Genomic DNA, 22,308 nt, shown 5'->3' with positions numbered 1-22,308 from the left:
GCTTTAAAAAACGAGCAGCCACACTGAGGCGGGGCCGGGCGTGTGGGCCGCTGCTGGCCCCGAGGCCGGGATCCGAGGTCGGGGTCCGAGGTCCAGGCGTCTGGAGGCCCGAGGAGGCTGCCCCGGCTTGTGCCACCCTGTCGGCCCCGGGATGAGGCGGCGGGAGGAGGGCGACCACTCCTCGGTCAGTTGGGCGAGGTGCCGGGACGGCCCGTGTGTCTCCGTCCACGTGTGACCTCCCGTGACCGACCAGCCTGGGACGTGCCAGTCCTTGGAGTCCCGCCGCGGGGCCCCGCGTGGACTGCGCGTGACTTCAGTCCCAGTGAGCCGGGCGTAAAACCAGGGCAAGTTCCCATCAGGTGAGCGGGGGGAGGGGGAGCGGGGGATGACCCCGAAGTGGGGGGCGCTTCCGAGTGTCTCCTACGCTCCTCAGAAAGGGCCGTGTCCTCCAGCTTCCTGAGCGGCGGGGGGACAGCTGTGTGTGTGAGAAGGGCCCCCCCACCACAGGCGCCCGGAGCCAGGCTCCCCGCCAGGCCAGTGACAGCGGTGCCCACTGCCCCCTGCCTCAGCCCGACCCCTCTTGATAAGGTTGACCCGATCATATATCCGGGTACCAGGCTGCCCCCTCCCGTCGATCAGACTCTGCGAAGACAATTCGTGGGCGCACCCTGCACACCAGCCAGCACACCTGGTGAGGCGTGACTCTCTCCGCACATGCTCCCCTGTCATCGCCTGTTTAAGCAGCGATGTCGACGCCGTCACATGGGGGGTGAAAAGGCCACCATCTGCTCATGGGCCTCCCCTCTGCCCTTTCCCCACGCACCCGGGGGGCAGGGGGGGGCGGGGCAGGGAGGCCGTCTGCTCCAGGGCAAGGACCTGAGGCGCAGTGACTCCTGGGCTGGCCTCAGGCACCTGCAGGGCGCTCGCCGCAGAGCTCTGCCGGGCGGGGCAGACCTGGAGCTAATCCTGACCTGTCCGTAGGGGTGTAGGGGTCCCCTGCCCGCTCTGTCCCTCCCTCCCCGCCTGGACTGCTCCCTCCAGGTGGTCAGCACCTGTGTGTTTTGGGTTAAGCCTCACCCAAGAATATTTTTTTTTTCCTGTTGAATTTGAGGGAGTGGAAGGGAGGGGGTAGAGAGAGAGAGGGAGACATCGATGAGAGAGAGACACACTGATCCGTTGCCTCCTGCACACTTGCCCCGACCGGCTGGGTTGGGGTCTGCAACCCAGGTATGTGCCCTGACTGGGAATCGAACCCAGACCCTCCGGTCTGGGCCAACGCTCTATCCGCGGAGCCACTCCAGGCAGGGCTCACGGCGAACCGGTGCCTGCACTCTGACGAGGCTGACCCACGTGGAGGGCTCGCCGTCCCACCGACAAGCGGTGAGGACCGACACAGCCCGATTTAAAAAGCCCCACCGGCTGATGACTGCGCGTCTCCAGCCCGGGGCCGGCCTCACCCTGCGGTCAGCTGGCTGGTTTGGAGGTGCTGGGGCAGCTCAGCCCGCTGGCCTTTCCCTCTTCCCTCTGCCTGGGAGGCAGCTCTGGGGTCAGAGTGGGTCCTCAGAGCACACCCCCCACCCCCCCGCCCTGTGTGGCCTCGCCTTCCCTGCTTGGTGGGGAGAGGGCCTCTGACCTGAGCCTGGGGCCGGGGCTCAGCAGCTGTGAGCGCCTTCCCTTCTCAGGATGCTGGTCCCTGGTGGGCGCTCAGGGCTCCCCCTGGTGGACGGACTGAGCAGGGACAGCACTGGTACCCCCGCAGCTGGGTTCGGCTCTCAGCTGCTTGCTAACCAGGCGGGGGGGGGGGGGGGGGGGGGTTCATGGGGGTACACCCTGCGGACTTTTACTCAGCGTCCGTCCTCCCAGTTATAAACGTTTCTAGTTTTCTTAGGAGGGAGAAGGAAGGTGACGTAGAGCGTGCAGAGGCAGGATAAACAGAAGGAAGTGGTGAGTTCAATCGCAGCTTCCCGGGAAGGTGTCGCTGTGGGAGAGACGGAGCCGGGACTGGGACACAGGGGATGCCGAGCCTCCCAGGGAAGCCGGGACCTTCGTCCTCACCGGAGCCTTGAAGTTTGCTTGTTGTCATTTCACCATGGCAACCACACAGAGCAATCTATTCGCAGTTTCCCTCCTGCTCCATGTGTGTTTGCTGGGTGATGAAGGAAGGTAACACACCCACTCACACACAGGTGCACACAGATACGCACACACATGTGCACAGGACCACACACACACATGTAAACACAGAGATCACACCTGTACACAGGAATACATATACCCATACATGTGCACACACAGGACCATACACATGCACACAGACATATACATGTGTAGGCAGAGTGCCACACATGCACACATGTGCTTGCACACAGGATAAAACATGTGAACACACCTGCACACCGGAGTACATATACCCGTGCATGCACACACACGTGCGCACACGTGTGGACCACAGACATATACATGTGTAAGCACAGAGGATCACACATATGCGCATGTGCTTGCACACAGGATCACACATGTGTAAACATGTGAACGCACATGTACACACACAGGGACACACAGGCTGAGAGTGGAGGAAGAGGAAGGGCCCTGGGATGGCTGAACCCCAAACAGCTGATAGCTGGTTGTGCTGCTTTGAGATGCCCCCATTCCCGTGAGGGGCCCCCCCACTCCTGGCCCCCCCATTTTGGCCCCCTCATTCCCGTGAGGGCCTCACCGCCTCTCCTCACGCTGGTAAGACGCAAGCCCACCCCCACCGGGGAAGTTTTTTGCGATGAAAATCGTGCGTCTGCCAACGGGCTAACGTTTGGAATCGGAGACGCGCGTTAGGGACGCTGTGAACAGCAGTGTCTAACGGTGGACCCCAATCCACAGCAACGGGGGCGTCGCAAACACGCTGTGATGTGCGAACACCCCACCGGCTGAGACCACACGGGTGAGCCCGCCGCACCGGACTGCACCAAACCGTGTCATCTGGGGACGGGGGGGGGGGGGAGGGCGGGGGGCGCTCTGAATCTGCAACTGAGTAACCCAGGGTCTCCAAGTGAAAGGGCCAAGCCCGTGACCCGCGACACGCACCCTCCCGACCGCAGGCTGGCCGTCAGGCACGGTGGCTCCCCCACTGTCCCTGCCCACGGGGCTCGTGGGAGGAGGTCAGACTTGACCCCGATCGATCGCAGCTGAAGGGTAATGAATGCGGCGTTAACGTCCCTCGGTCTTGGCCCTGCGGTGAGCTCACGCGTCCCGGCCAGGACCAGGCGGCGGGATGTGGGTCTCACTTCAGAAAACGTGGGCCACCTCACAGCCCCGTCCTGTCAGCGGAGCTTTCTGCTGTTGGTGCTAAGCCTCACCGAGGATATTTCCCATGATGCTTAGGGAGAGGGGAAGAGAGGGAGAGACAGAGAGACATTGGTGTGAGACACACACATAGATTGGTTGCCTCCTGCACGCGCCCTGACCAGGGCCCGGGGCGGGGAGGAGCCTGCAACTGAGGTGCGTGCCCTTGACCGGAACCGAACCCGGGGCCCTCTGGCCCGCAGGCTGATGCTCTATCCACTGAGCCACACTGGCTCGGGCCTTGCTGGTCCCTGTACCGTGATGGACAGGAGAGACCGTTCTTGTGTCCGTTTATCAGGGGGATGAGCGACCCCCACGGAGCTGGGTCCCGAGGCTGAGCCGGGAATGAAACAGCTGAGACGCAAGGGCTTTGAGCAAAATGAGTGTCACTGAGCTCACCGGTCAGGTCCCCGAGGGTTCGCATCCCGGTGAGCACAGCGCCGCGGCCTGTGTGACCTCCAACGCGCTCACCGCGTCGCCCCGCGTGTCACCCAGCCTGCATCACCCCACCTGGGGGACAGAGACCCCAGGGGCCGTCCCACACCCACGCCTCGCCCGAGGCCATGGCGCATGGGCCAGGGCGCGGGGCCTGACGCCCCTGCTGTGAGCTGGCTCCCCGCCCTCACCCCCGGTTCCACGCGTCTCTTGCAGGACCTCTGCCTCCGAACCAACCGCGGAGAGCAACGGCCCCCCGCCCTTCCCTACCTTCGCGGCAGACGCGTCCTGCCCTGTCCTCCGCCCACCGCCGCCCACCCCACACTTGCTGCTGTCATTGCACACAAGCCCCTTCGCCTTCAACGCAGGGGCCACACACCTGGTGCTTTCCTCGGCGTGAGGGACACCTCCCCTCTCCTGTGCAGACTCCCCCTGGGTGACTGGAGGGCGAATGACCCACTTACCGGATAGAAGGTCGTTATTTCGACGCAAAAGAAAGACACGGCCTCCGGGTCTGTGTCCCTGTAATTCCCGTAACCCCCTGGATGTGCGTGTTTCTCCCACCAACACGGCGCTAGGTCGGTTACGTGAAGCTCTAGCTATGCAACTGCTAGCCTATACGTCTTTGGTATTAATTCGGTGTCCGCTGCGGGAATTCCCACCATCGTCATCGCTAACGTTTTCGCCGCAATCCCCGGACGACAGTCACATGCGTGAGAAAACACCAATGCTTTTTCTTACTTTGAGCAGTGGCGTTAACATTACGTGTGTGTGTGTGTGTGTGTGTGTGTGTGTGTGTGTGTGTACACTAGAGGCCCAGTGCACAAAATTTGTGCACTTGTGGGGGGCGGGTCCCTCAGCCCGGCCTGCGCCCTCTTGCAGTCCGGGAGCCCTCGGGGGATGTCCGACAGACGGACATTCTTAGCGCTGCCACGGAGGCAGGAGAGGCTCCCGCCAGTGCCACTGGGCTCGGCAGACGCGTGCCCGGCTCAGGGCTGCTGGCTGAGCGGCGCTCCCCCTGTGGGAGTGCACTGACCATCAGGGGGCATCTCCTGCATTGAGCATCTGCCCCCTGGTGGTCAGTGTGTGTCATAGCAGCTGGTCATTCCACCATCCAGTCAATTTACATATTAGCCTTTTATTATATAGGATATCAGCCCTGGACGGTGTGGCTCCATGGTTAGAGCGTCAGCCTGTGGACCCAAGGATCCCGGGTTCGATTCCAGTCAAAGGCACGTGCCTCGGTTGCAGGATCCTCCTGGCCCGGGCCCTGGTCGGGGCATGTGCAGGAGGCAACCAATCAGTGTGTTTCTCTCCCATCGATGTTTCTCTCTGTCTTTCCCTCTCTCTTCCACTCGCTCTAAAATCAATGGGAAATACCTTGGGGTGAGGTTAAATCATAGAGCTGTATATACTGTGTATACGAGAGAAACACGCAGGCTCCTCCCGATCCAGCGACCTTTGCACAGAAACGGAGGTGAGTCTGAGCCAGCACGGCGTCCGTCCTGAGCCTGAGTCGCAACAGGGGGGCTCCCCCCTGCCCTGCCGCCTCGGGGCCGAGGGGACGCCCTCTCCGTGGGTGCACAGGTTTTCTCGGGCCCCGAGAGGGCAGGGCAGCACGCCTCTCCGGACCGTGGCTGTCACACCCGGGACCTCATCACCCTGCTACACGCCGCCAGACTGGCATCTGTCAGATGGGGCCGTGGTTCCTTCCTTTCTAGGGGGAGCCCGGGAGAGACCCAGGCAGGCCACGCGCTGTCCACGCTGACGCCCGACGCTGGCACCGGCCGGCCCCCAGCAAGCCCTCCGAGCTGGGGGGACAAGCGGCTGGATGCGCAGCGAACGGAGGCAGGGACCCCTCCTTCCTCTCCTTTCTCCGGGGAAAGTGCCTGCATGGTGGCAGAGGCTCACGAAACCCCGGAGCACACCCCAGACACTGGGTCCGGCGTGTCCGGGACACACAGGCCAGGAGTTGGGGTTCCCACAGCATTTACAGCCCGGGGTGGGGGGGCGCTCGGTTTGACCAGGTGGACAGAGCGTTTCTACCCGAAGGGCCTCACCGGCCACTTTATGGGCACAATCTAGTTCCACGGAAAACCGGGGCGATGTCCTGCAACCGGAGAGCGAACGAGAGAGAGAGAGAGAGAGAGAGAGAGAGAGAGAGAGAGAGAGACGAACGAGTAGGAACTGACGTAAAACCAGGCTCTCACAGAAACAGGTGCAGCTCAGCGACGGGGGGACAGCCGGGCGGGCCGACTCCACCGCCGAGGATTTACACGCAAAGGCCTCGCCGCCCCCGGGGGGGACCAGGGAGCCGTGAGGCCACGCCCTGGCGCGGGGCGCGTCAGGGCAAGTCCTACAGGACGTGAGCCCGCGTCCCAGGGCCCTGCTCCGGGGGGACGGCCGCGTCGGGCAGGACGGCGGAGGCGCGGGCGGCGCAGGGCAGCTCCGGAGGCGTCGTCAGAAGCGCTTGGCGTGACTAGGGAATGACGCACAGCAGTAAACTGTGGGGACAAACGGCAGAGTGTGAACGCGCCGGCACCCCGCCCCGCACATGCAGCCTCGGCCCGGGGACCCCACAGCGCACACAGAGCCCCCCGCGCCCCCCACTGTGGCCCTGGCGCCGCCTCTCAGGCCGGGTCTGCGGCGGGGCTGAAGGGCCGGGACCCGGCAGACACCAGCCTCGCCACACGCCTTCTCCTTCAGGCTGTCGGACAGAAGTGTTTGCACTCGACAGGGAACCCCCAGGTCCTTGCTGGCAGAGCCAGCAGCCGGCGGACTGTCACGTGGCCCATTTCCATGGTGTAATCAGGGGTCCTCAAACTTTTTAAACGGGGGGCCAGGTCCCTGTCCCTCAGGCCATGGGAGGGCCGGACTATAGTTTAAAAAAAAACTATGAACAAATTCCTATGCGCACTGCGGGCCCGGGACGCGTCGGCTGCTAAGCAGGACAGGCAGCGGCCCCCGGCGGGCCGGATCCATGTCCTCGGCGGGCCGCCTGTGGCCCGCGGGCCGTCGTTTGAGGACGCCTGCTACGATCCAATCGTGTGGACTCAACATACGCAAATCAGCCCGAGAACACAGACGTGGGGAAAGGTGGTGACACGATTAGGACGTGGTGTGTTTCCAGTGTTTGTTATCTCTGTGGGTTTTTATTGTTGTCATTTTTAAAATTATTTTTTAATCCTCACCTGAGGGTATTTTTTCATTGACTTTTAGGGAGAGTGGGAGAGAGAGGGAAAGACAGACAGAACTATGGATGTGAGAGAGACACCTCGATGGGTTGCCTCCTGCACACGCCCCAACCAGGGCCCTGGGCGGGGAGAAGCCTGCGACTGAGGTACGTGCCCTGGACCGGAATTGAACCCGGGACCCTTCGGTCCACAGGCTGATGCTCTATCCACTGAGCCAAGCTGGGCAGGGCTGTCACCGTTGTCTTTGGTGCTGTTTATTTAATTGTACGCTTACTTAACTTACTCCTTAATAACGGCTGTGATTTGCTACGTACAACAGGCTTGTCAAATCCTCGAAATCCCTCCCATCTGTCCCGGGGCCCTGGCTCCTGGGAGCTGAAGGCTCCGTCCCCGTCTCTCGCAGGTGCCTCGGAGGAGGGACAACCTCTGCCCCCCCCGCCCCCCCCCCCCCCGTCGCCATCTCCTTCCATCTCATCCCTTGACGAGCAGGCCCGTGGGTGCCCGTCCTTCCTGCTGGGCGGCTGGAGCCCTTTCCAGGGGCCACGAGCAGCCGTGTGGCCAGCTCCCTCGCAGGGGCGGGCAGGCAGGAAGCGGCGACTACACACAGGACGGGCCCAGCACGTCCCTGGGCTGGCGCGGCGGCCGCCACTGCGGGCTCCACGGGGCCCGGAACCAACGGGACGCCCCGCATGGTACTGCGAGCAGCTTCGGGCTGGACCCCTTGGCTTGGAAACAGGCCCAGGGGGTACTTTTGGTCCAGATTTTAGAGGACGGCAGGCGACCTTGAAGAGGACTGGTGCCCCCTGAAGGGATCAGCCGGTCCCTGTGGCCCGCTCCAGTGCGGGCTGCTCACCGAGCGAGCGAGCGAGCGAGCGAGCCGCGGAGAGCCTCGTCCTCACCGCCGGGGAACCCCGCTGTGCCCAGGCATTTCCAGGCTCTGTGAATTGTTATTATTATCAATTTCACACGGAGCCACCTCAGAGCACCGCCTTCTGGCTGAAAATGGAGAGTTCAATTCTCCCCTTGGATTTCCTTGTTTTAGGATTTCCTCCGAGTTCTTCGGAGGAGAGGTCTGCTCACACCCGGGACCGCCCTGGGGTCCCCCGTGCTGCCTTAATGCCTCGCGTCTCTCAGAACGGGAGACAGGGACCCGTGCTCCCTCTCCAACCGCCCTGGCCGGTGTGGCTCAGTGGGTAGAGCGCCCGCCTACGGACCGAAGGGTCCCGGGTTCGATTCAAGGGCGCGTACCTTGGTTGCAGGCTCCTCCCTGGCCCGAGCCCTGGTCCGGGCGTGTACAGGGCGCAGCCCGTCCGGGTGTCTGTCTCACACCGAGGTGTCTCTGTCTCTCCCTCTCTCTCCCACTCTCTCTAAAAACCAACGGGAAATGTCCTCGGGGGAGGGTTCAAACAAACAAACAAACAAACGAGGCCCATCTCCCAGCGGCCCGCACAGCGGGCAGCCAGGGAAGACGATGCGCTTGAGGCCGGCGCGGGACGATGGGCCGGAGGTCACGTGACCGTCGGGCCGGGACAGGGGTCCTCAAACTTTGTAAACAGGGGGCCGGTTCCCTGTCCCTCAGACCGTGGGAGGGCCGGACTATAGTTTTAAAAAAACAACTATGAACAAATTCCTATGCGCACTGCGGGCCCGGGACGCATCGGCTGCTGAGCAGGACAGGCAGCGGCACCCGGTGGGCCGGATCCATGTCCTCGGCGGGCCGCCTGTGGCCCGTGGGCCGGAGTTTGAGGACGCCTGGATAACGCGAACAGAGGCGCTGTGCGGGGGCTCCGTGTGCGCTGGTTTGTAACCCCAGGGCCTTCTCGTGGGAATAAGTAACTGAGGACTGGTTAGCAGCCCACCGTGCCTGGTTAGCAGCCCACCGTGCCTGGTTAGTGGCCTAACACAACCCGAGCTGCGGGTCTTGGAAACAAACACGTCAACGCCGTTAGCAGGGCGGGCTCCATGCTCCCGACTCCTCAGCGAAGATTCAGGTGAACTCACGTGCAGGCCGAGGGCAAGCGGGTTAGAAAGCCGTGAGAAAGAGAAACCGGTGCGAGTGCATTGGTTTAGACGTGCCCACGCGTGCTGCTGTGGGCGCGGCCACGTGGCGGAGGTTAACGTGAAAGCTTACTAATAAGGAACGACAGGCTACAGAGCAAGGACCACTGTCCCCCTGTCCCACAATCACGCTCAAACACGCCACCGAAGACCCGGCTCTGAGCGGCCACGGAGCTCCGTCCTCCTCCTCCCACCGTGCAGACTGTCTGCCAACGCGGACGCCACCCCGGCCGCCAAGGCCTCCGGGAAGACGGCACCACCACAGATGGGGCCCTGGGGCTCGGGCTGCGCCCGGTGACGGCGAGCACACGCCCTGACCTCCGGCCCCGCGGCTCCCACACGAGCGAACGGGCATCTTGTCCACGGTGAGCTCCCTTCGTGAGAGAGAAGGCCGTGCTTCCGGCCGCAGGGCAGAGCTTCCAAATGAGAGACCGGCTCCCAAGAGGGCCGCTCAGACACAGAACCTCACCAGCCTACGCAGCCACCAAGGCGGTCAACAAACGGGCCCTCGCCCGCCGGCGGCGCCCCGGGGCTGAGCATCGGCCTGGGAACCAGGAGGTCAGGGTTCCATTCCAGTCGGGGCACACGCCGGGCTGTGGGCTCCATCCCCAGTGGGGGCGGGCGGGAGGCAGCCGGTCCGTGATCCTCTCTCATCACGGCTGTTTCCCTCTCCCTCCCCCGTCCGCTCTGAGATCAACAAAAACATGAAGAAAAGAGGAAAGCAGCCCTCCCCCCGGCGCGGCGTGGCAGCTCCTCCGGTCGGCGAGGCGGCGAGTGGGCGCGAGGAGGCCGGGCCTGCGTCACCACTGCCCTGGAGGCGTGACGCTCCACAGAGCTTAGCGTCGCCCAGGAGAAACCCGGGCCCAGGACAGCCCGACCTCTCCGGCTGGGACGAGGCCGACACCCACTGAGCCCTCTGCTCTGTGCGGCTGGACTCAGCTCCAGCGCTTCCTCTACCCGGTGCCTCCGTCTCCCTGGCCCTCCGATTGCCGACCACAGCCCCTGGCACTCACCAGTGCCCGAGGGAGCCTACTGCCAGCCGAGGGCGCTCCCAGCTGTGCTGGGCTGTGCTGGGTGGTGCTGGGCTGTGCTGGGTGGCATTGGGCTGTGCTGGGTGGCACTGGGCTATGCTGGGCAGTGCTGGGCGGCGCTGGGGGCTGCTATGGCCGACAGTCTGAGGTTGGTTCTAATTCGAGGAGCATCAGCTCCTAGCCGACTGTCCCACCCACACGGCACGATGCTGGCTGAGTGATGACTGGGGGAAATCACTTTGGGGTGCGGGCACGGCACTGGCGGGCACCGGGACCCACTGCCCGGAGCACTAGGAAGAGAGCGAGAGGAGAGGAGAGGCACGGACACCCAGGAGAGGGAGGTCTGGAGACAGCCGGCACCAGCACCCGAGAGGAACAGTCAGCACAGGACACGGAGGCGCGGGCACGTACGTGTGGGTCTCAGGTCTGCGGCCTCGGGAGCAGCGCCTTCCCCGGGGGAGCCGAGGGGCTCGGCCACGTCCGTGTCGGGAGGAGGGTAGGGCGGGGGCGGGGGCAGCACTAACTGGGGGGGCCCCCGAGCTGTGCCTCTCGGAGGCTTTTGTGGCACCTGCCGTCCGCCACCTACATGGGATCAAGGAGGGTTATTCAAGGTCAAGGCCACAGGCCCCCAGCCTGTCAATAGGGGGTGCTGTGCCTCCACTCCCCTCCCCACATCCAACCACTCCCCTCACCAAATCCAACCACACTCCTCCCCACATCCAACCACACCCTCACCAAATCCAACCACACCCCTCACCAAATCCAACCACTCCCTCACCAAATCCAACCACTCCCTCACCAAATCCAACCACACCCTCACCAAATCCAACCACACTCCTCACCAAATCCAACCACACCCCTCACCAAATCCAACCACACCTTCACCAAATCCAACCACACTCCTCACCAAATCCAACCACTCCCCTCACCAAATCCAACCACACCCTCACCAAATCCAACCACACTCCTCACCAAATCCAACCACTCCCCTCACCACATCCAACCACTCCCCTCCCCACATCCAACCACTCCCTGCACCACATCCAACCACACCCCTCACCAGATCCAACCACACCCAGCACCAAATTTCTCAGTTGACACCAAATCCAGTCTCACTCAGCACCAAACCCAATCACGCCCAGAACTGAATCCAACTTCACTCAGCACCAAAGGCAACTACATCTAGAACCAAATGCAACCACACCCCTCACCACATCCGACCACACCCAGCATCAAGTCCAACCACACCCAGCATCAAGTCCAACCACACCCTGCCCCAAGTTTAACCTCCTCCCGCACCAAAGCCAACCTCCTCCAGCACCACACCCCTCCCTCCGGCTCGGACACTGCGCACCAGGGCACTCACCGCCGGCCAGGCCAGTTGGGAGGCCCCACCAGGGGTAACTTGTGTCCAGCAGCGCAGCCGCCTTTAAACGCTGGGCTGAGACTGAACTGTTCCTAAGAGCCCCTAACGTCTCCGTCACGTTCAGAGGACCTGGTCTTATTCCCGTGAGTCTGTTCCCGGGTCACAGGCTGCTCAGCTCCCTCCCGCAGCCTCTCCACATCCCTCACCCGCTCTCACGCCACACGCCTCCCTAAGCCACGGGCACTGCCAACCTGCGCCCCCGCTAGTCACCGTGTCCCCCCGCGAAGGGGCCCGCCTCGCAGGCATCACAGCAGCCCCGTTTGCTGTTTATACATCGGGGAGCCGCTCCCGCGTTTCCATGAGGACGGCTTTCTTCTGTCCGGGGCATTGCTCAAGTCAGGACTTAGCACCATGCATGGCACGATTGCCTCGTGCCCCAAGCCCGCCTCATTACTGCCTCCAAAAACGCTTCCTCCAAGCTTCGGAGTTTAGACTCCTCGTGCTCTTGAGCCAATCGTTAGTGAAAATGTGAGGCATCGCTTCTTCATCCGGAGACATGCCCACCTGCGATGCTCCCGGTCACCGCCCTTGAGGCGTGGGAGATGGACCTCCCGTCTCTACCACCACTTCCCCCAGCAAAGGCGCACATTCTCTCGCCCGGCCGGGTGGCTCAGGGTTTGAGCACCAACCTGTGAACCAGGAGGTCAGGGTTTGATTCCCAGTCAGGGCACAGGCCTGGGCGGTGGGTAGATCCCCAGTAGGGGCCGTGCAGGAGGCAGCCCATCCATGGTTCTCTCTCATCGTTGATTTTTTTCTCCCTCTCCCTCTCCCTTCCTCTCTGAAATCAATAAAATATCATTTTTTAAAAAGGTGCACACAGCCGAAACCGGTTTGGCTCAGTGGATAGAGCGTCGGCCTGCGGACTGAAGGGTCCCGGGTTCGATTCCGGTCAAGGGCATGTACCTTGGTTGTGGGCACATCCCCAGTGGGAGGTGTGCAGGAGGCAGCTGATCGATGTTTCTCTCTCATCGATGTTTCTAGCTCTCTATCCCTCTCTCTTCCTCTCTGTGAAATATCAATAAAATATATTAAAAAAATAAAAAAATAAAAAGGTGCACACACTCCAAGAGCAGCCTGGGTGGGTGCTGCTCAGCCCAGGGGTGCATCAGGGAGAAGGCCCCCCACGAGCGAAGTCCCCCAGGAGCAAGACCTGGAGAAGCAACCTGTCTCCCAGCAGCTTGCTCTGGTCTGCTAGGACACGTGGGCCAAACCAAGACCCACACCGATCCAGCCAATGCGTCTGAACGCGGACAGGTGCTCAGTGTGTATTCCTCTGTGGACAGGGGCTAGGCTATGATTCTTCCTTTGAACTGAAGCCTCGAGACTTCGGCGATCCGTTCCTGCGGTGTATTAGCCTACCTTTCCTTCACGGGGGTTTGTGACTGGAGTGGAAGTCGGCCTTGAGACGGCCACCGAGACCCTCCCCTTCCCCCCGACCTTGAAAAACAGTCGAGTTCTTTGCCCTGGGAAGGAGCTCCGGCCGCCTCCGTCCTCAGAGCAGAGGGTGGACCTGGGAGACCTGCGGCGGACGCGCCCCCGCTCCGCTCTGTGACATGGGTCTCAGTGAGGGCACCGTCACCCTCCTCCCTCGCGTCCCACGCCCGGGCCTGCTCTCCAGAGCACGTCCGACACACAGCCTCGTCCCTCCACGTTTGAGCCGGGACGTCCTGCCTGGTGCGGACGGGGCCTGTGTGGCCCTGGCCCGGGGCCTGGCGTGACGCAGCCACAGCCACAGCCACAGCCACGCTGCCACTTCAAGTGGCCACTCCGTAGAACTCCCACAAGGAATTCTAAACCCGAGGTTGTCGCCCCGCCAGGTGGGGGCTCCGTGCTTGAGCATCGACCCGGGAACCAGGAGGCCACAGTTCGATGCCCGGTCAGGGCCCAGGCCCGGGTGGCAGGCTCCATCCCCAGTGGGGGGCGTGCAGGGGGCCGCCGGTCCAGGATTCTCTCTCCTCCTGGATGTTTCTATCACTCGCTCCCTCCCCCTTCCTCTCTGACATCAGTGGAAGTCTATTTAAAATAAAGAACTACGTCTGAGGTTGCCCACCTTCAGGAAGAGGCGGGTGGGGCGGGGGCGGGGAGGGAGGGAGGGGGAGGGAGAGAAGGCTGCGGTCTATTTTAATGAGCTACGGGCATGTTTGCTTCCAGGCGGACAGTTGTTCCCTTGGGGGAAGGATGAACGGACATGAGATACAGACGCCTGCTCCTTCACAGAGCGATTCCCAGGCGTGACGGGCCCAGCCTCCAACAGAGGGGCATTCACGGGGGCACGCTGACACCGCACCAAGGCGCCCGCGCCCGCCTCACACGCGGACAATGGCCACTTGTCCCCGGAGCCTGGTCCCTGCGGTCAAAGGCAAATTGTGAGGGTGACCAGGGGGCGAGGCGGCATCGAGTGGCCACCCGACAGCTTCTCTCGGGGCTCGGCTGCACCTGCAGCCCGGGGGCGCCAGGCACCCCGTTCCCCCGCCCGCTCTGCTCCACACGGACGGAATACCAACGCGGGGCGGCGTGGGAAAAAATGAGCCACCCCGGCGGTGCGCCAGAGCCCCCCTCTCTCTCCACGTCCCCGTCACACGAGGGGCGGGACCAGTGACCCCGCAGAGGCTCTGACTCCCCCCCTTCCCCCCTGGGTGCTGTTTCCTCCAAGAGCGGGCTCTTCGCTGCGTGTGGACAAGGTGTGTCAGTGGGACAGTGTCACCCGAGGCGGTTAAACGTGACCGAACTGCTGTCACCCGAGAGCCGATTCCTCAGCACCCTGTCCACACGTCACCCTGAGCACACGCCTCCCGTCCTCAGAACACGGGCGCACACCCACAGCCCCGCCGGGCCCTGTCCCCGCCGCGTCCCCTGCATCCTCAGCCATCCTCGCCGTCCCACCTTCCGCACGCCACATCACGCCTGCAGCACACGCCTGTTAGCTTGCACACACGCCCACTCCAGACTCTTTATTCCCCAGCATCCCCGTGTTAGCACTCGAGTCCCCTGTTAGGGCCGCGCAGGGGGCGGCTGCGGGTTAGGGCCCTGGGGTGCAGGCGTGCACGGTGCAGGCACAGCCGGCGGCACGCGGCGGCAGCTCACTCACCCATCGTGCTCTTCCTGTTCTCCTCGCGGTCCTCCGTGCGCGGGGGCACCAGGGGGCTGGGCGGCGGGGGTGCCGGCGCCCGCCTCTTCTTTCTCTGCAGGTCCATCTGGGAGCCCAGGGACATCTGTGAGCACAAAGGACACTCAGTGTCAGGGTGGCTCTGGCGGCGCAGAGCCTGGGGCGTGCACGGGGGGGGGAGGGGGGGGGGGGAGACAGCTTGCGGGACACGGCGTCCCTGGGAGGGCAGCGCAGGCCGCCGTGTCCCCGGGAGTGGCCCTGGGGTGACCAGGGAAGCTCACAGACTCCCCCCAAGACGCCGCTGAGCTCGGGACGGTGCCCCATCTCTTACAGGGCTCTCGACAGAGCTGGAAACGGGGCAACTTCTCAGCATAACGATGGGAAAGGGCTCCCTCGCCCTCGATTAGCTGCAAAGGAAAACGGCTCCTTCCAGACGGTGGTGCCCGCGGCGGACGCACAGAGCAACACACGTCCATTTAAAATTTCATTTTGCCGAAACCGGTTTGGCTCAGTGGATAGAGCGTCAGCCTGCGGACTGAAGGGTCCCAGGTTCGATTCCGGTCAGGGGCATGTGCCTTGGTTGCGGGCACATCCCCAGTAGGGGGTGTGCAGGAGGCAGCTGATCGATGTTTCTCTCTCATCGATGTTTCTGACTCTCTATCTCTCTCCCTTCCTCTCTGTAAAAAATCAATAAAATATATTTAAAAAAAATAAAAAATAAAATAAAATTTCATTTTACTTTTTGTTTAAAAATATTTTTATTGATGTCCGAGAGGAAGGGAGAGGGAGAGAGAGAGAAACATCCATGATGAGAGAGAATCATCGATCCGCTGCCTCCTGCACGTCCCCCACTGGGCATCGAGCCCGCAGCCCAGGCATGGGCCCCAGACCGGGAATCGAACTGGGACCTCCTGGTTGGTTGACACTCAACCGCTGAGCCACACCAGCTGGGCCAATTTCCCATTTTAAAAACCATATAAACCAAAGGAAGAAAAAAAAAATCTCTTCATTAACACTCAGTTTAACTACCAACAGTTGGCATACATTTTCCTGGTCTTTGGTTTTTATTTTAAAAATCATAGTTTCTCTTCTATCATGGTTATAACCCCCTCTTGGACCTTTAAAACTCTCTACTCTACTTTAGGTAAAACACGGACATAAGAAAGCTCCAAATAGCTCCTCAAAGCTCCACGTCTAACCAGCAGTCTGCTGCCCCCTGCCCAGGCTCCAGCCCAACCCCTTCAAACACTGTTCTGTTCAAATTCACTCTATTTCCGTAAATAGTAAGCGTATTCCGCTATTTCCTGGCTGGTTTCCTGCCGCAGGTGAGGATGTGGCTCCTCGAGACACACACCGACGCAGACAAACACACCCACACTTCCCTCCCCGACCCGCAATCCTGTAAAAACCACAGCACGAGATTCAAATTCACGATTGAGTTGTACGTGTACTAGGGACCCGGTGCACCGGTTCGCGCGCACATTGAAAGGAAATTAATTAGAAGGCGGCCGGTGGGGCGGGACTGGGCCGGAGGGGCTCGACACGCCCTGGAGCCACCCCCGGGGTGGCGCCGTGCCTCGAAGGGCATTTCCGGCGTGAGGGGTCCCGGAGTGCCAGAGGACGCTCTGCAAAGGTGCGGCCGTACGGGGTGTGGAACGCAAACGCACGTGCGCGGTAACCAGATTCGGGGCGGACAGAGCCCCAGTAACATCACCCACGGCCGAAGGTGGAATCGCACAGCCCCGCGAGGAATCGGGCTCCCTCCCTCTGGTTTTGGGGTGCGTCACCCGAGAACCGCCGCTGCCAAGTCACTGCCGCTCGGCAGCTCCTGCGTTGAGCGTCTGCCCCCTGGTGGTCAGTGCGCGTCATAGCGACCGGTCGGACGGGTGGAGGGACACTTAGCGTATTAGCCTTTTATATACATAGATCATTGCAACAGATATTATCATCATGCAACCAAGCTGTCTTCTGCAGGAATTCTCTGCAGCCAAGATGCATACTGTGTCTGTTGCCTACATTTTCCTCCTAAATTTATTTTTTGTTTTCTCTGAACTTGATAACTGATTTGTTTTCTAACTGAATTTCCTGGAAATTCCTTCCCCTCTGCTCAGATTTTTTTTTTTTTTTTTTTTACAATCCTCACCTGAGGATATGTTTTCTATTGATTGGAGAGAGAAAGAGAGTGAGAGCGAGCGAGAGCGAGCGAGAGAGAGAGAGGGGAAGAGAGGGGAAGAGAGAGAGAGAGAGAGAGAGGGAGAGAGAGAGAGAGAGAGAGAGAGAGGAAGAGAGAGAGAGAGGAAGAGAGAGAGAGAGGGAGAGAGAGAGTGCGCCACTTGTTGTTCCCCACCCTCTCTCCCCCCACCCCCCCCACCCCACCTCCAACCCCCTCCCCATAAGCACTCTGACTGGGTATCGAACCCGCGGCCTTTGGTGTACGGGAAGGCGCTCTAATCTCCCGAGCCCAGGCCAGGCTCCACAGGTTCTCACCGCGTGTTTCTCGGATCTCACGCTTTTAAACCCGCCTCTTCGTGTTTGTGGGGCACAGTCTCCCAAGGCCTTCAGAGCCCAGAAAGTGACGAGACCTCGGAAATCTAAACTTGTTCTTATTCCATCACCCTGGACAGTCGGCCCAGGGGCCTATGGGAATCTAGGCTGTTTGTCTCTAGAAGGTTGAGCCGTTACCTCACCGTTACCCCCGTTACCCCAATGTTACCCCACCATTACCCCTGTTACCCCAATGTTACCCCACCATTACCCCTGTTACCCCACCATTACCCCTGTTACCCCACTGTTACCCCTGTTACCCCACCGCTACCCAATGTTACCCCACCATTACCCCACCATCTCTGAGCTGGAGCCGCGCATGGAGACCCCGCTGTCACTGAGACCTGCTTTTAGTCTGTGGGTTGGTGGCTCCCGAGACTTCAGGGTTCACCAGGGCCCACGCTGGGGCTCTCCCGCCGTCAGCATCTGCCAATCCCTGCACCACGTGTGTCCCTTAAGTCCGCGGAATATTCCAGGGTGGGCCTTCCCCCCGTTCTCCCTCCCTCCCTCCCTCCCTCCCTCGCTCTCTCTGATCAGGTGAACACTGAGGGTTCTCCATCAGTTTTCTGATCTTTCTGGAATATTCTTCTCTAATTTAAAAATGCTTTTCTTCCCTTCTGGGAAATTTCCTTTCCTTCCTTTCCAGCGTCTGTGACGTTTGCCTTCCCGCCTGTCGTTCATTTCGCGAGCTCTTTCGTGTCCTGCGGTTTCAAAGAGCATGGCGCCTGGTCAGCGGGACACAGCACCCCCCTTTTCTCTCCGAGGCTCCCGGACACCCCGAATGCTCCGAGGTCACTCCCTCCTGTGGGATGCCGGTCTTTGCCTCCAAATCCCCTGCCCCCCTTTGCTGTGGCCTCGGCCTCCGTCTGTCCCCTTGTGAGCTCCCCTCCATCCCGGGGGGTCCCTGGCCAATCGCACATACAGGCTTGTCCCAGCTCCTCGTCCCCTCCCAGCGCCCTCACCCAGCTCTCCCCGCGGCCACTGGTGGCGCCAACAGCTCCAGCCGCCCCCAGACCTCGGCCGAGTGCGCTGCCCTCACAGCCGGGGCGCAACCACCGTGGTAAGGCTACCAGCAGGGCGGACCCCCTGATGCCCCGTTCCTCCGTGACCCGCGGTAAGGCTACCAGCAGGGCAGACCCCCTGATGCCCCGGCCCTCCGTGACCCGCGGTAAGGCCTACCAGCAGGGCGGACCCCCTGATGCCCCGGCCCTCCGTGACCCGCGGTAAGGCCTACCAGCAGGGCGGACCCCCTGATGCCCCGGCCCTCCGTGACCCGCGGTAAGGCCTACCAGCAGGGCGGACCCCCTGATGCCCCGGCCCTCCGTGACCCGCGGTAAGGCCTACCAGCAGGGCGGACCCCCTGATGCCCCGTTCCTCTGTGACCCGCGGTAAGGCCTACCAGCAGGGCGGACCCCCTGATGCCCCGGCCCTCCGTGACCCGTGGTAAGGCCTACCAGCAGGGCGGACCCCCTGATGCCCCGTTCCTCTGTGACCCGCGGTAAGGCCTACCAGCAGGGTGGACCCCCTAATGCCCCGTTCCTCCGTGACCCGCGGTAAGGCCTACCAGCAGGGTGGACGCACTCATGCCCCCGCCCTCCGTGACCCACGGTAAGGCCTACCAGCAGGGCGGACCCCCTAATGCCCCGGCCCTCCGTGACCCGCGGTAAGGCCTACCAGCAGGGTGGACCCCCTAATGCCCCGTTCCTCCGTGACCCGCGGTAAGGCCTACCAGCAGGGCGGACCCACTCATGCCCCAGCCCTCCGTGACCCGCGGTAAGGCCTACCAGCAGGGCAGACCCACTCATGCCCCCGCCCTCCGTGACCCGCGGTAAGGCCTACCAGCAGGGTGGACGCACTCATGCCCCCGCCCTCCGTGACCCGCGGGCACTGGGCGGCTCGCCTTCCTCTGGACACGAAGACCCCGGCCCAGGCCCAGCGTGCGGGATACGTCTTCCCCATCTCACCCCTCGGGGACCCGGTCCCCAGGGAGCCTGCTGTAACTGTGTCACAAGCGTTAACCTGCTATTTTCCTTCCGTTAACAAGCCTCGCGCGGGACAGCTGCTCAGAGCACCTCCGGGTGCCCACGGGCGCTGCGGCCGCGCGGAGCAGGGCGTCAGCTCGTCGCCGGACGCGGCTTTGTCAAGGGCGAACCGAGGCAGCAGGTCCTGAACCACGTCGCGCTCCTCGGCGTCTGTGATACGGTGGCTGCGGTGCGCGGGGACGTGACCTCGTGTATGTCCGTTCGCCTTCGGGGAAACTGACGCTATGGCCTCGTTCCCCCCAAAGCCGCAGCACCACGATGGCGCGGGGCTCCGACCTGCTGTGCCAGAGGCCTGGTCGGCCGGTTACTCCGCCGGCCCGGGGCGGTGCCGCGGGAAGCAGGCGCTCCCGGGAAGTCGGCTCTGTTGTCTCTCGAGCTCCACTGAGAAACAGCCTTCACGCTTCCGCCCGACCTCAGCCTGCTCATCTGTCTCCTCGTACACAGCCTTCCGTGCAGAAGCGTTTCGGGGACGGGGCGATCCCACTCCCCCCCCCCCCCCCCGCAGCACGGAGCAGGATGACTCAAGGGGTCCCCTCACACCCTGTTCCCGGGCCGACACAGAAGGCCAAACAGAAACACACAGAGGCCAAAACCGGTTTGGCTCAGCGGATAGAGCGTCGGCCTGCGGACTGAAGGGTCCCGGGTTCGATTCCGGTCAAGGGCATGTACCTTGGTTGCGGGCGCATCCCCAGTGGGAGGTGTGCAGGAGGCAGCTGATCGATGTTTCTCTCTCATCGATGTTTCTAACTCTCTATCCCTCTCCCTTCCTCTCTGTAAAATATCAATAAAATATATTTAAAAAAAAAAAAAAGAAAGAAACACACAGAGGACAGCATGTTCCCTTGTTGTCGTCACAGCCACCAGGAACCACGGGCTGGGACTGGAGAGACATGCTCTGTGGCCGAGCGAGCACTTCACAGCGAAACGCGTCCTGTTCTGATCCAAGTCGCTTCCGCTCCACACGGCAACCCGTCCCTCCGCACTCCCCGCGACTCACGTCTCCGCGTGGACGCCGCTTCCCCGGGACGGAGGCGTGGACGGACACCAGTGCGACCGGCCTCGGCGGCGTCTGTCCGTCTCCCTCAGGAGCCCGCCTGCACCGGGGCCTGCGCCACGTTACCGGCCACGTTACCGGCCACGTTACCGGCCACGTTACCGGCCCAGCAGGCGGAGCCAGAGCGGTGCCCGCGCTGCCGACGTCGGTGTGCGACGCCCATCGCCAGGACGCGCAGGAGGGAAGGCGTCGGTAAAGAGGAACGGATCCCTCTGCTTGTCTTTCAGCCGACACGTGGCCAAAAATGAGGCGATAACGCGACCCTGGGTGTGTCCTCTTTCCTTTAAATACGTGCTTATTGATGTCAGGGAGGCAGGGAGCGGGGCGGGGGAGAAACATCCGTGATGGGAGAGACCACGGATCGGCGGCCTACTGCACGCCCCCCGCTGGGATCGAGCCCGCACCCCGGCCTGTGCCCCGACCGGGACTGGAACCGTGACCTCCCGGTTCCTAGGTCGACGCTCAACCCCGGAGCCACGCGCTGGGCTCCGTTGCTGCTCTTAAACCCACTTCTCCCGACGGCTGACCGGGGGACTGATGGGGAAGAGTCGGGAAACCCCTGGCTGTGAAGAGCACGGGAAGGGAAGGGGACACCCACTCCCCGCAGCGCCCGGACGGACGGGACTGGCGGGCAGGCCCCAGAGGGCGCGGAACATGGCTGTTTGAACGGCGAAGCCCCGCTCCAGGCCCCGAGGCGCAGGGAGGCAGCGAGCGGATTCCCAGCCCCGGCTGCGCCCAGGGCCTCGCGAAAGGTCAGGCGCTGGGAGGCCGGCGAGGCGGGAGGCAGCTGATCCTCAAGCACACGCGGCCCCGGCTGCACGTGGGGGGCCGCGGCGGGGGGGAGGGGGAGAAGCACAAACGGTGGGTGGACGGGAAACGACGAAACAGCTGCCATTTCCCGGCTCCCCAGCATCGGCCCGGGGACCACCCCGTCAGCTGCACGGAGGAGGGGTTCCTCTGAGGGGTTCCTCGGCCGCGGGCTGTGTTCACAGGCTCCGTCCGCCTGGGGCCCCTTCCCGCGGCTGTTTGCGTTGGTGAAGGAAGTCGCTTCCCAGACCCCCCTCGCCCCCCCTTTTCCTTCAGCCTCTGCTCTGCTCCCCAGCGAGTCTCCCCTTTGCTTTTGCATGTTTGGGGACGTGAATAAAACCCGTTCTTGGCTGTCGGTGGCAAAAGGAATTCATGCAAATCTGTGATTCGCCCCCCACCCTCCCCCCGTTTTGTTTATTGACGAAGCAGGCAGACCTGCTTTCTTTTGTTGGTGTTAATCCTCGCTTGAGAATATTTTTATATTTTTTCATTGATTTTTAGAGAGAGTGGGAGGGAGGAGGAGAGACAGAGAGAAACATCGATGTGAGAGAGACACATCGATGAGTTGCCTCCCACATGCGCCCTGAGCAGGGCCGGGGATCGAGCCTGCAACTGAGGTGCGTGCCCTTGACCGGAATCGAACCCAGGACCCTGCAGTCTGCGGGCCGATGCTCTGTCCACTGAGCCAAACTGGCCAGGGCCCGCCTGGACCATCTGAAGGGGAAGTGACACTGGTACCGTTTACGACGCGGACCCACAGGCAGGTGGCGGGGTCCAAAAGTACGCACGCAGCTCGTGGCTGGATTTACCCTTCGCCGCGGCCAAGCCTCCGGAAGTCCGAGAGCACGCCGTGGGGCAGATGGGCAGGTTTTTGGAAATCGGGCAGAGCCAAAACGTGCAGGAGGCGGCTCCGAACACCGCAGCTCTCGCATCGGAGCGTCCCGGCGATGTGTGCAGGGAGCGGCCACGCCCGCCGTGAGGGCCGGGCTCCTGCTGCCTCCGGGGCTGAGCCTGGGCGTCTGACGGGCCGAGTTTACGGGCCTTTGGCACCGGCCCCGGATGGAAGCAGCTGTGTCTGTCCAGTAGTTGCACCCAGAGAACAGGGCTGCCCAGATGACGGGCACCTGCTGGGCACCGCCCCCCGGGTGGCCTGGTTTCCTGACAGAGGTCAGGTGTGGCGCTACCTGGTCCCACTGGGACTCTGCCAGGTGCTGCCGCTGCAGTGTCCTCCCCGACCAGCAGGCGGGGCTGTGGAGAATGCGTGAACTTGTAGCA

The 22,308-nt window shown here is 62.4% G+C and overlaps 1 protein-coding gene across 9 annotated transcripts in view; it reads right to left on the bottom strand.

The window, feature by feature from the left end:
* Window positions 1-22,308, bottom strand: part of COBL (cordon-bleu WH2 repeat protein) — a 114,452-nt gene that overhangs the window by 20,521 nt on the left and 71,623 nt on the right. For 3 of the 9 annotated variants that reach the window (XM_080666974.1, XM_080666975.1, XM_080666976.1), the window contains 2 exons: window positions 14,569-14,692; window positions 10,466-10,636 (listed from right to left, as the gene is read on the bottom strand). In XM_080666974.1, the coding sequence (XP_080523100.1) occupies window positions 10,466-10,636; window positions 14,569-14,692 (295 nt within the window). Of the gene's footprint in view, window positions 1-4,890; window positions 6,276-10,178; window positions 10,637-14,568; window positions 14,693-22,308 lie in introns of those variants that run through there. The other 6 variants (XM_080666979.1, XM_080666977.1, XM_080666978.1 and 3 more) reach the window with 3 other exon arrangements.

Source organism: Plecotus auritus (assembly GCF_963455305.1).
Source record: "Plecotus auritus genome assembly, chromosome: 4".
Taxonomy (NCBI): domain Eukaryota; kingdom Metazoa; phylum Chordata; class Mammalia; order Chiroptera; family Vespertilionidae; genus Plecotus; species Plecotus auritus.
This window is presented reverse-complemented; position numbering and strand designations above follow the sequence as displayed.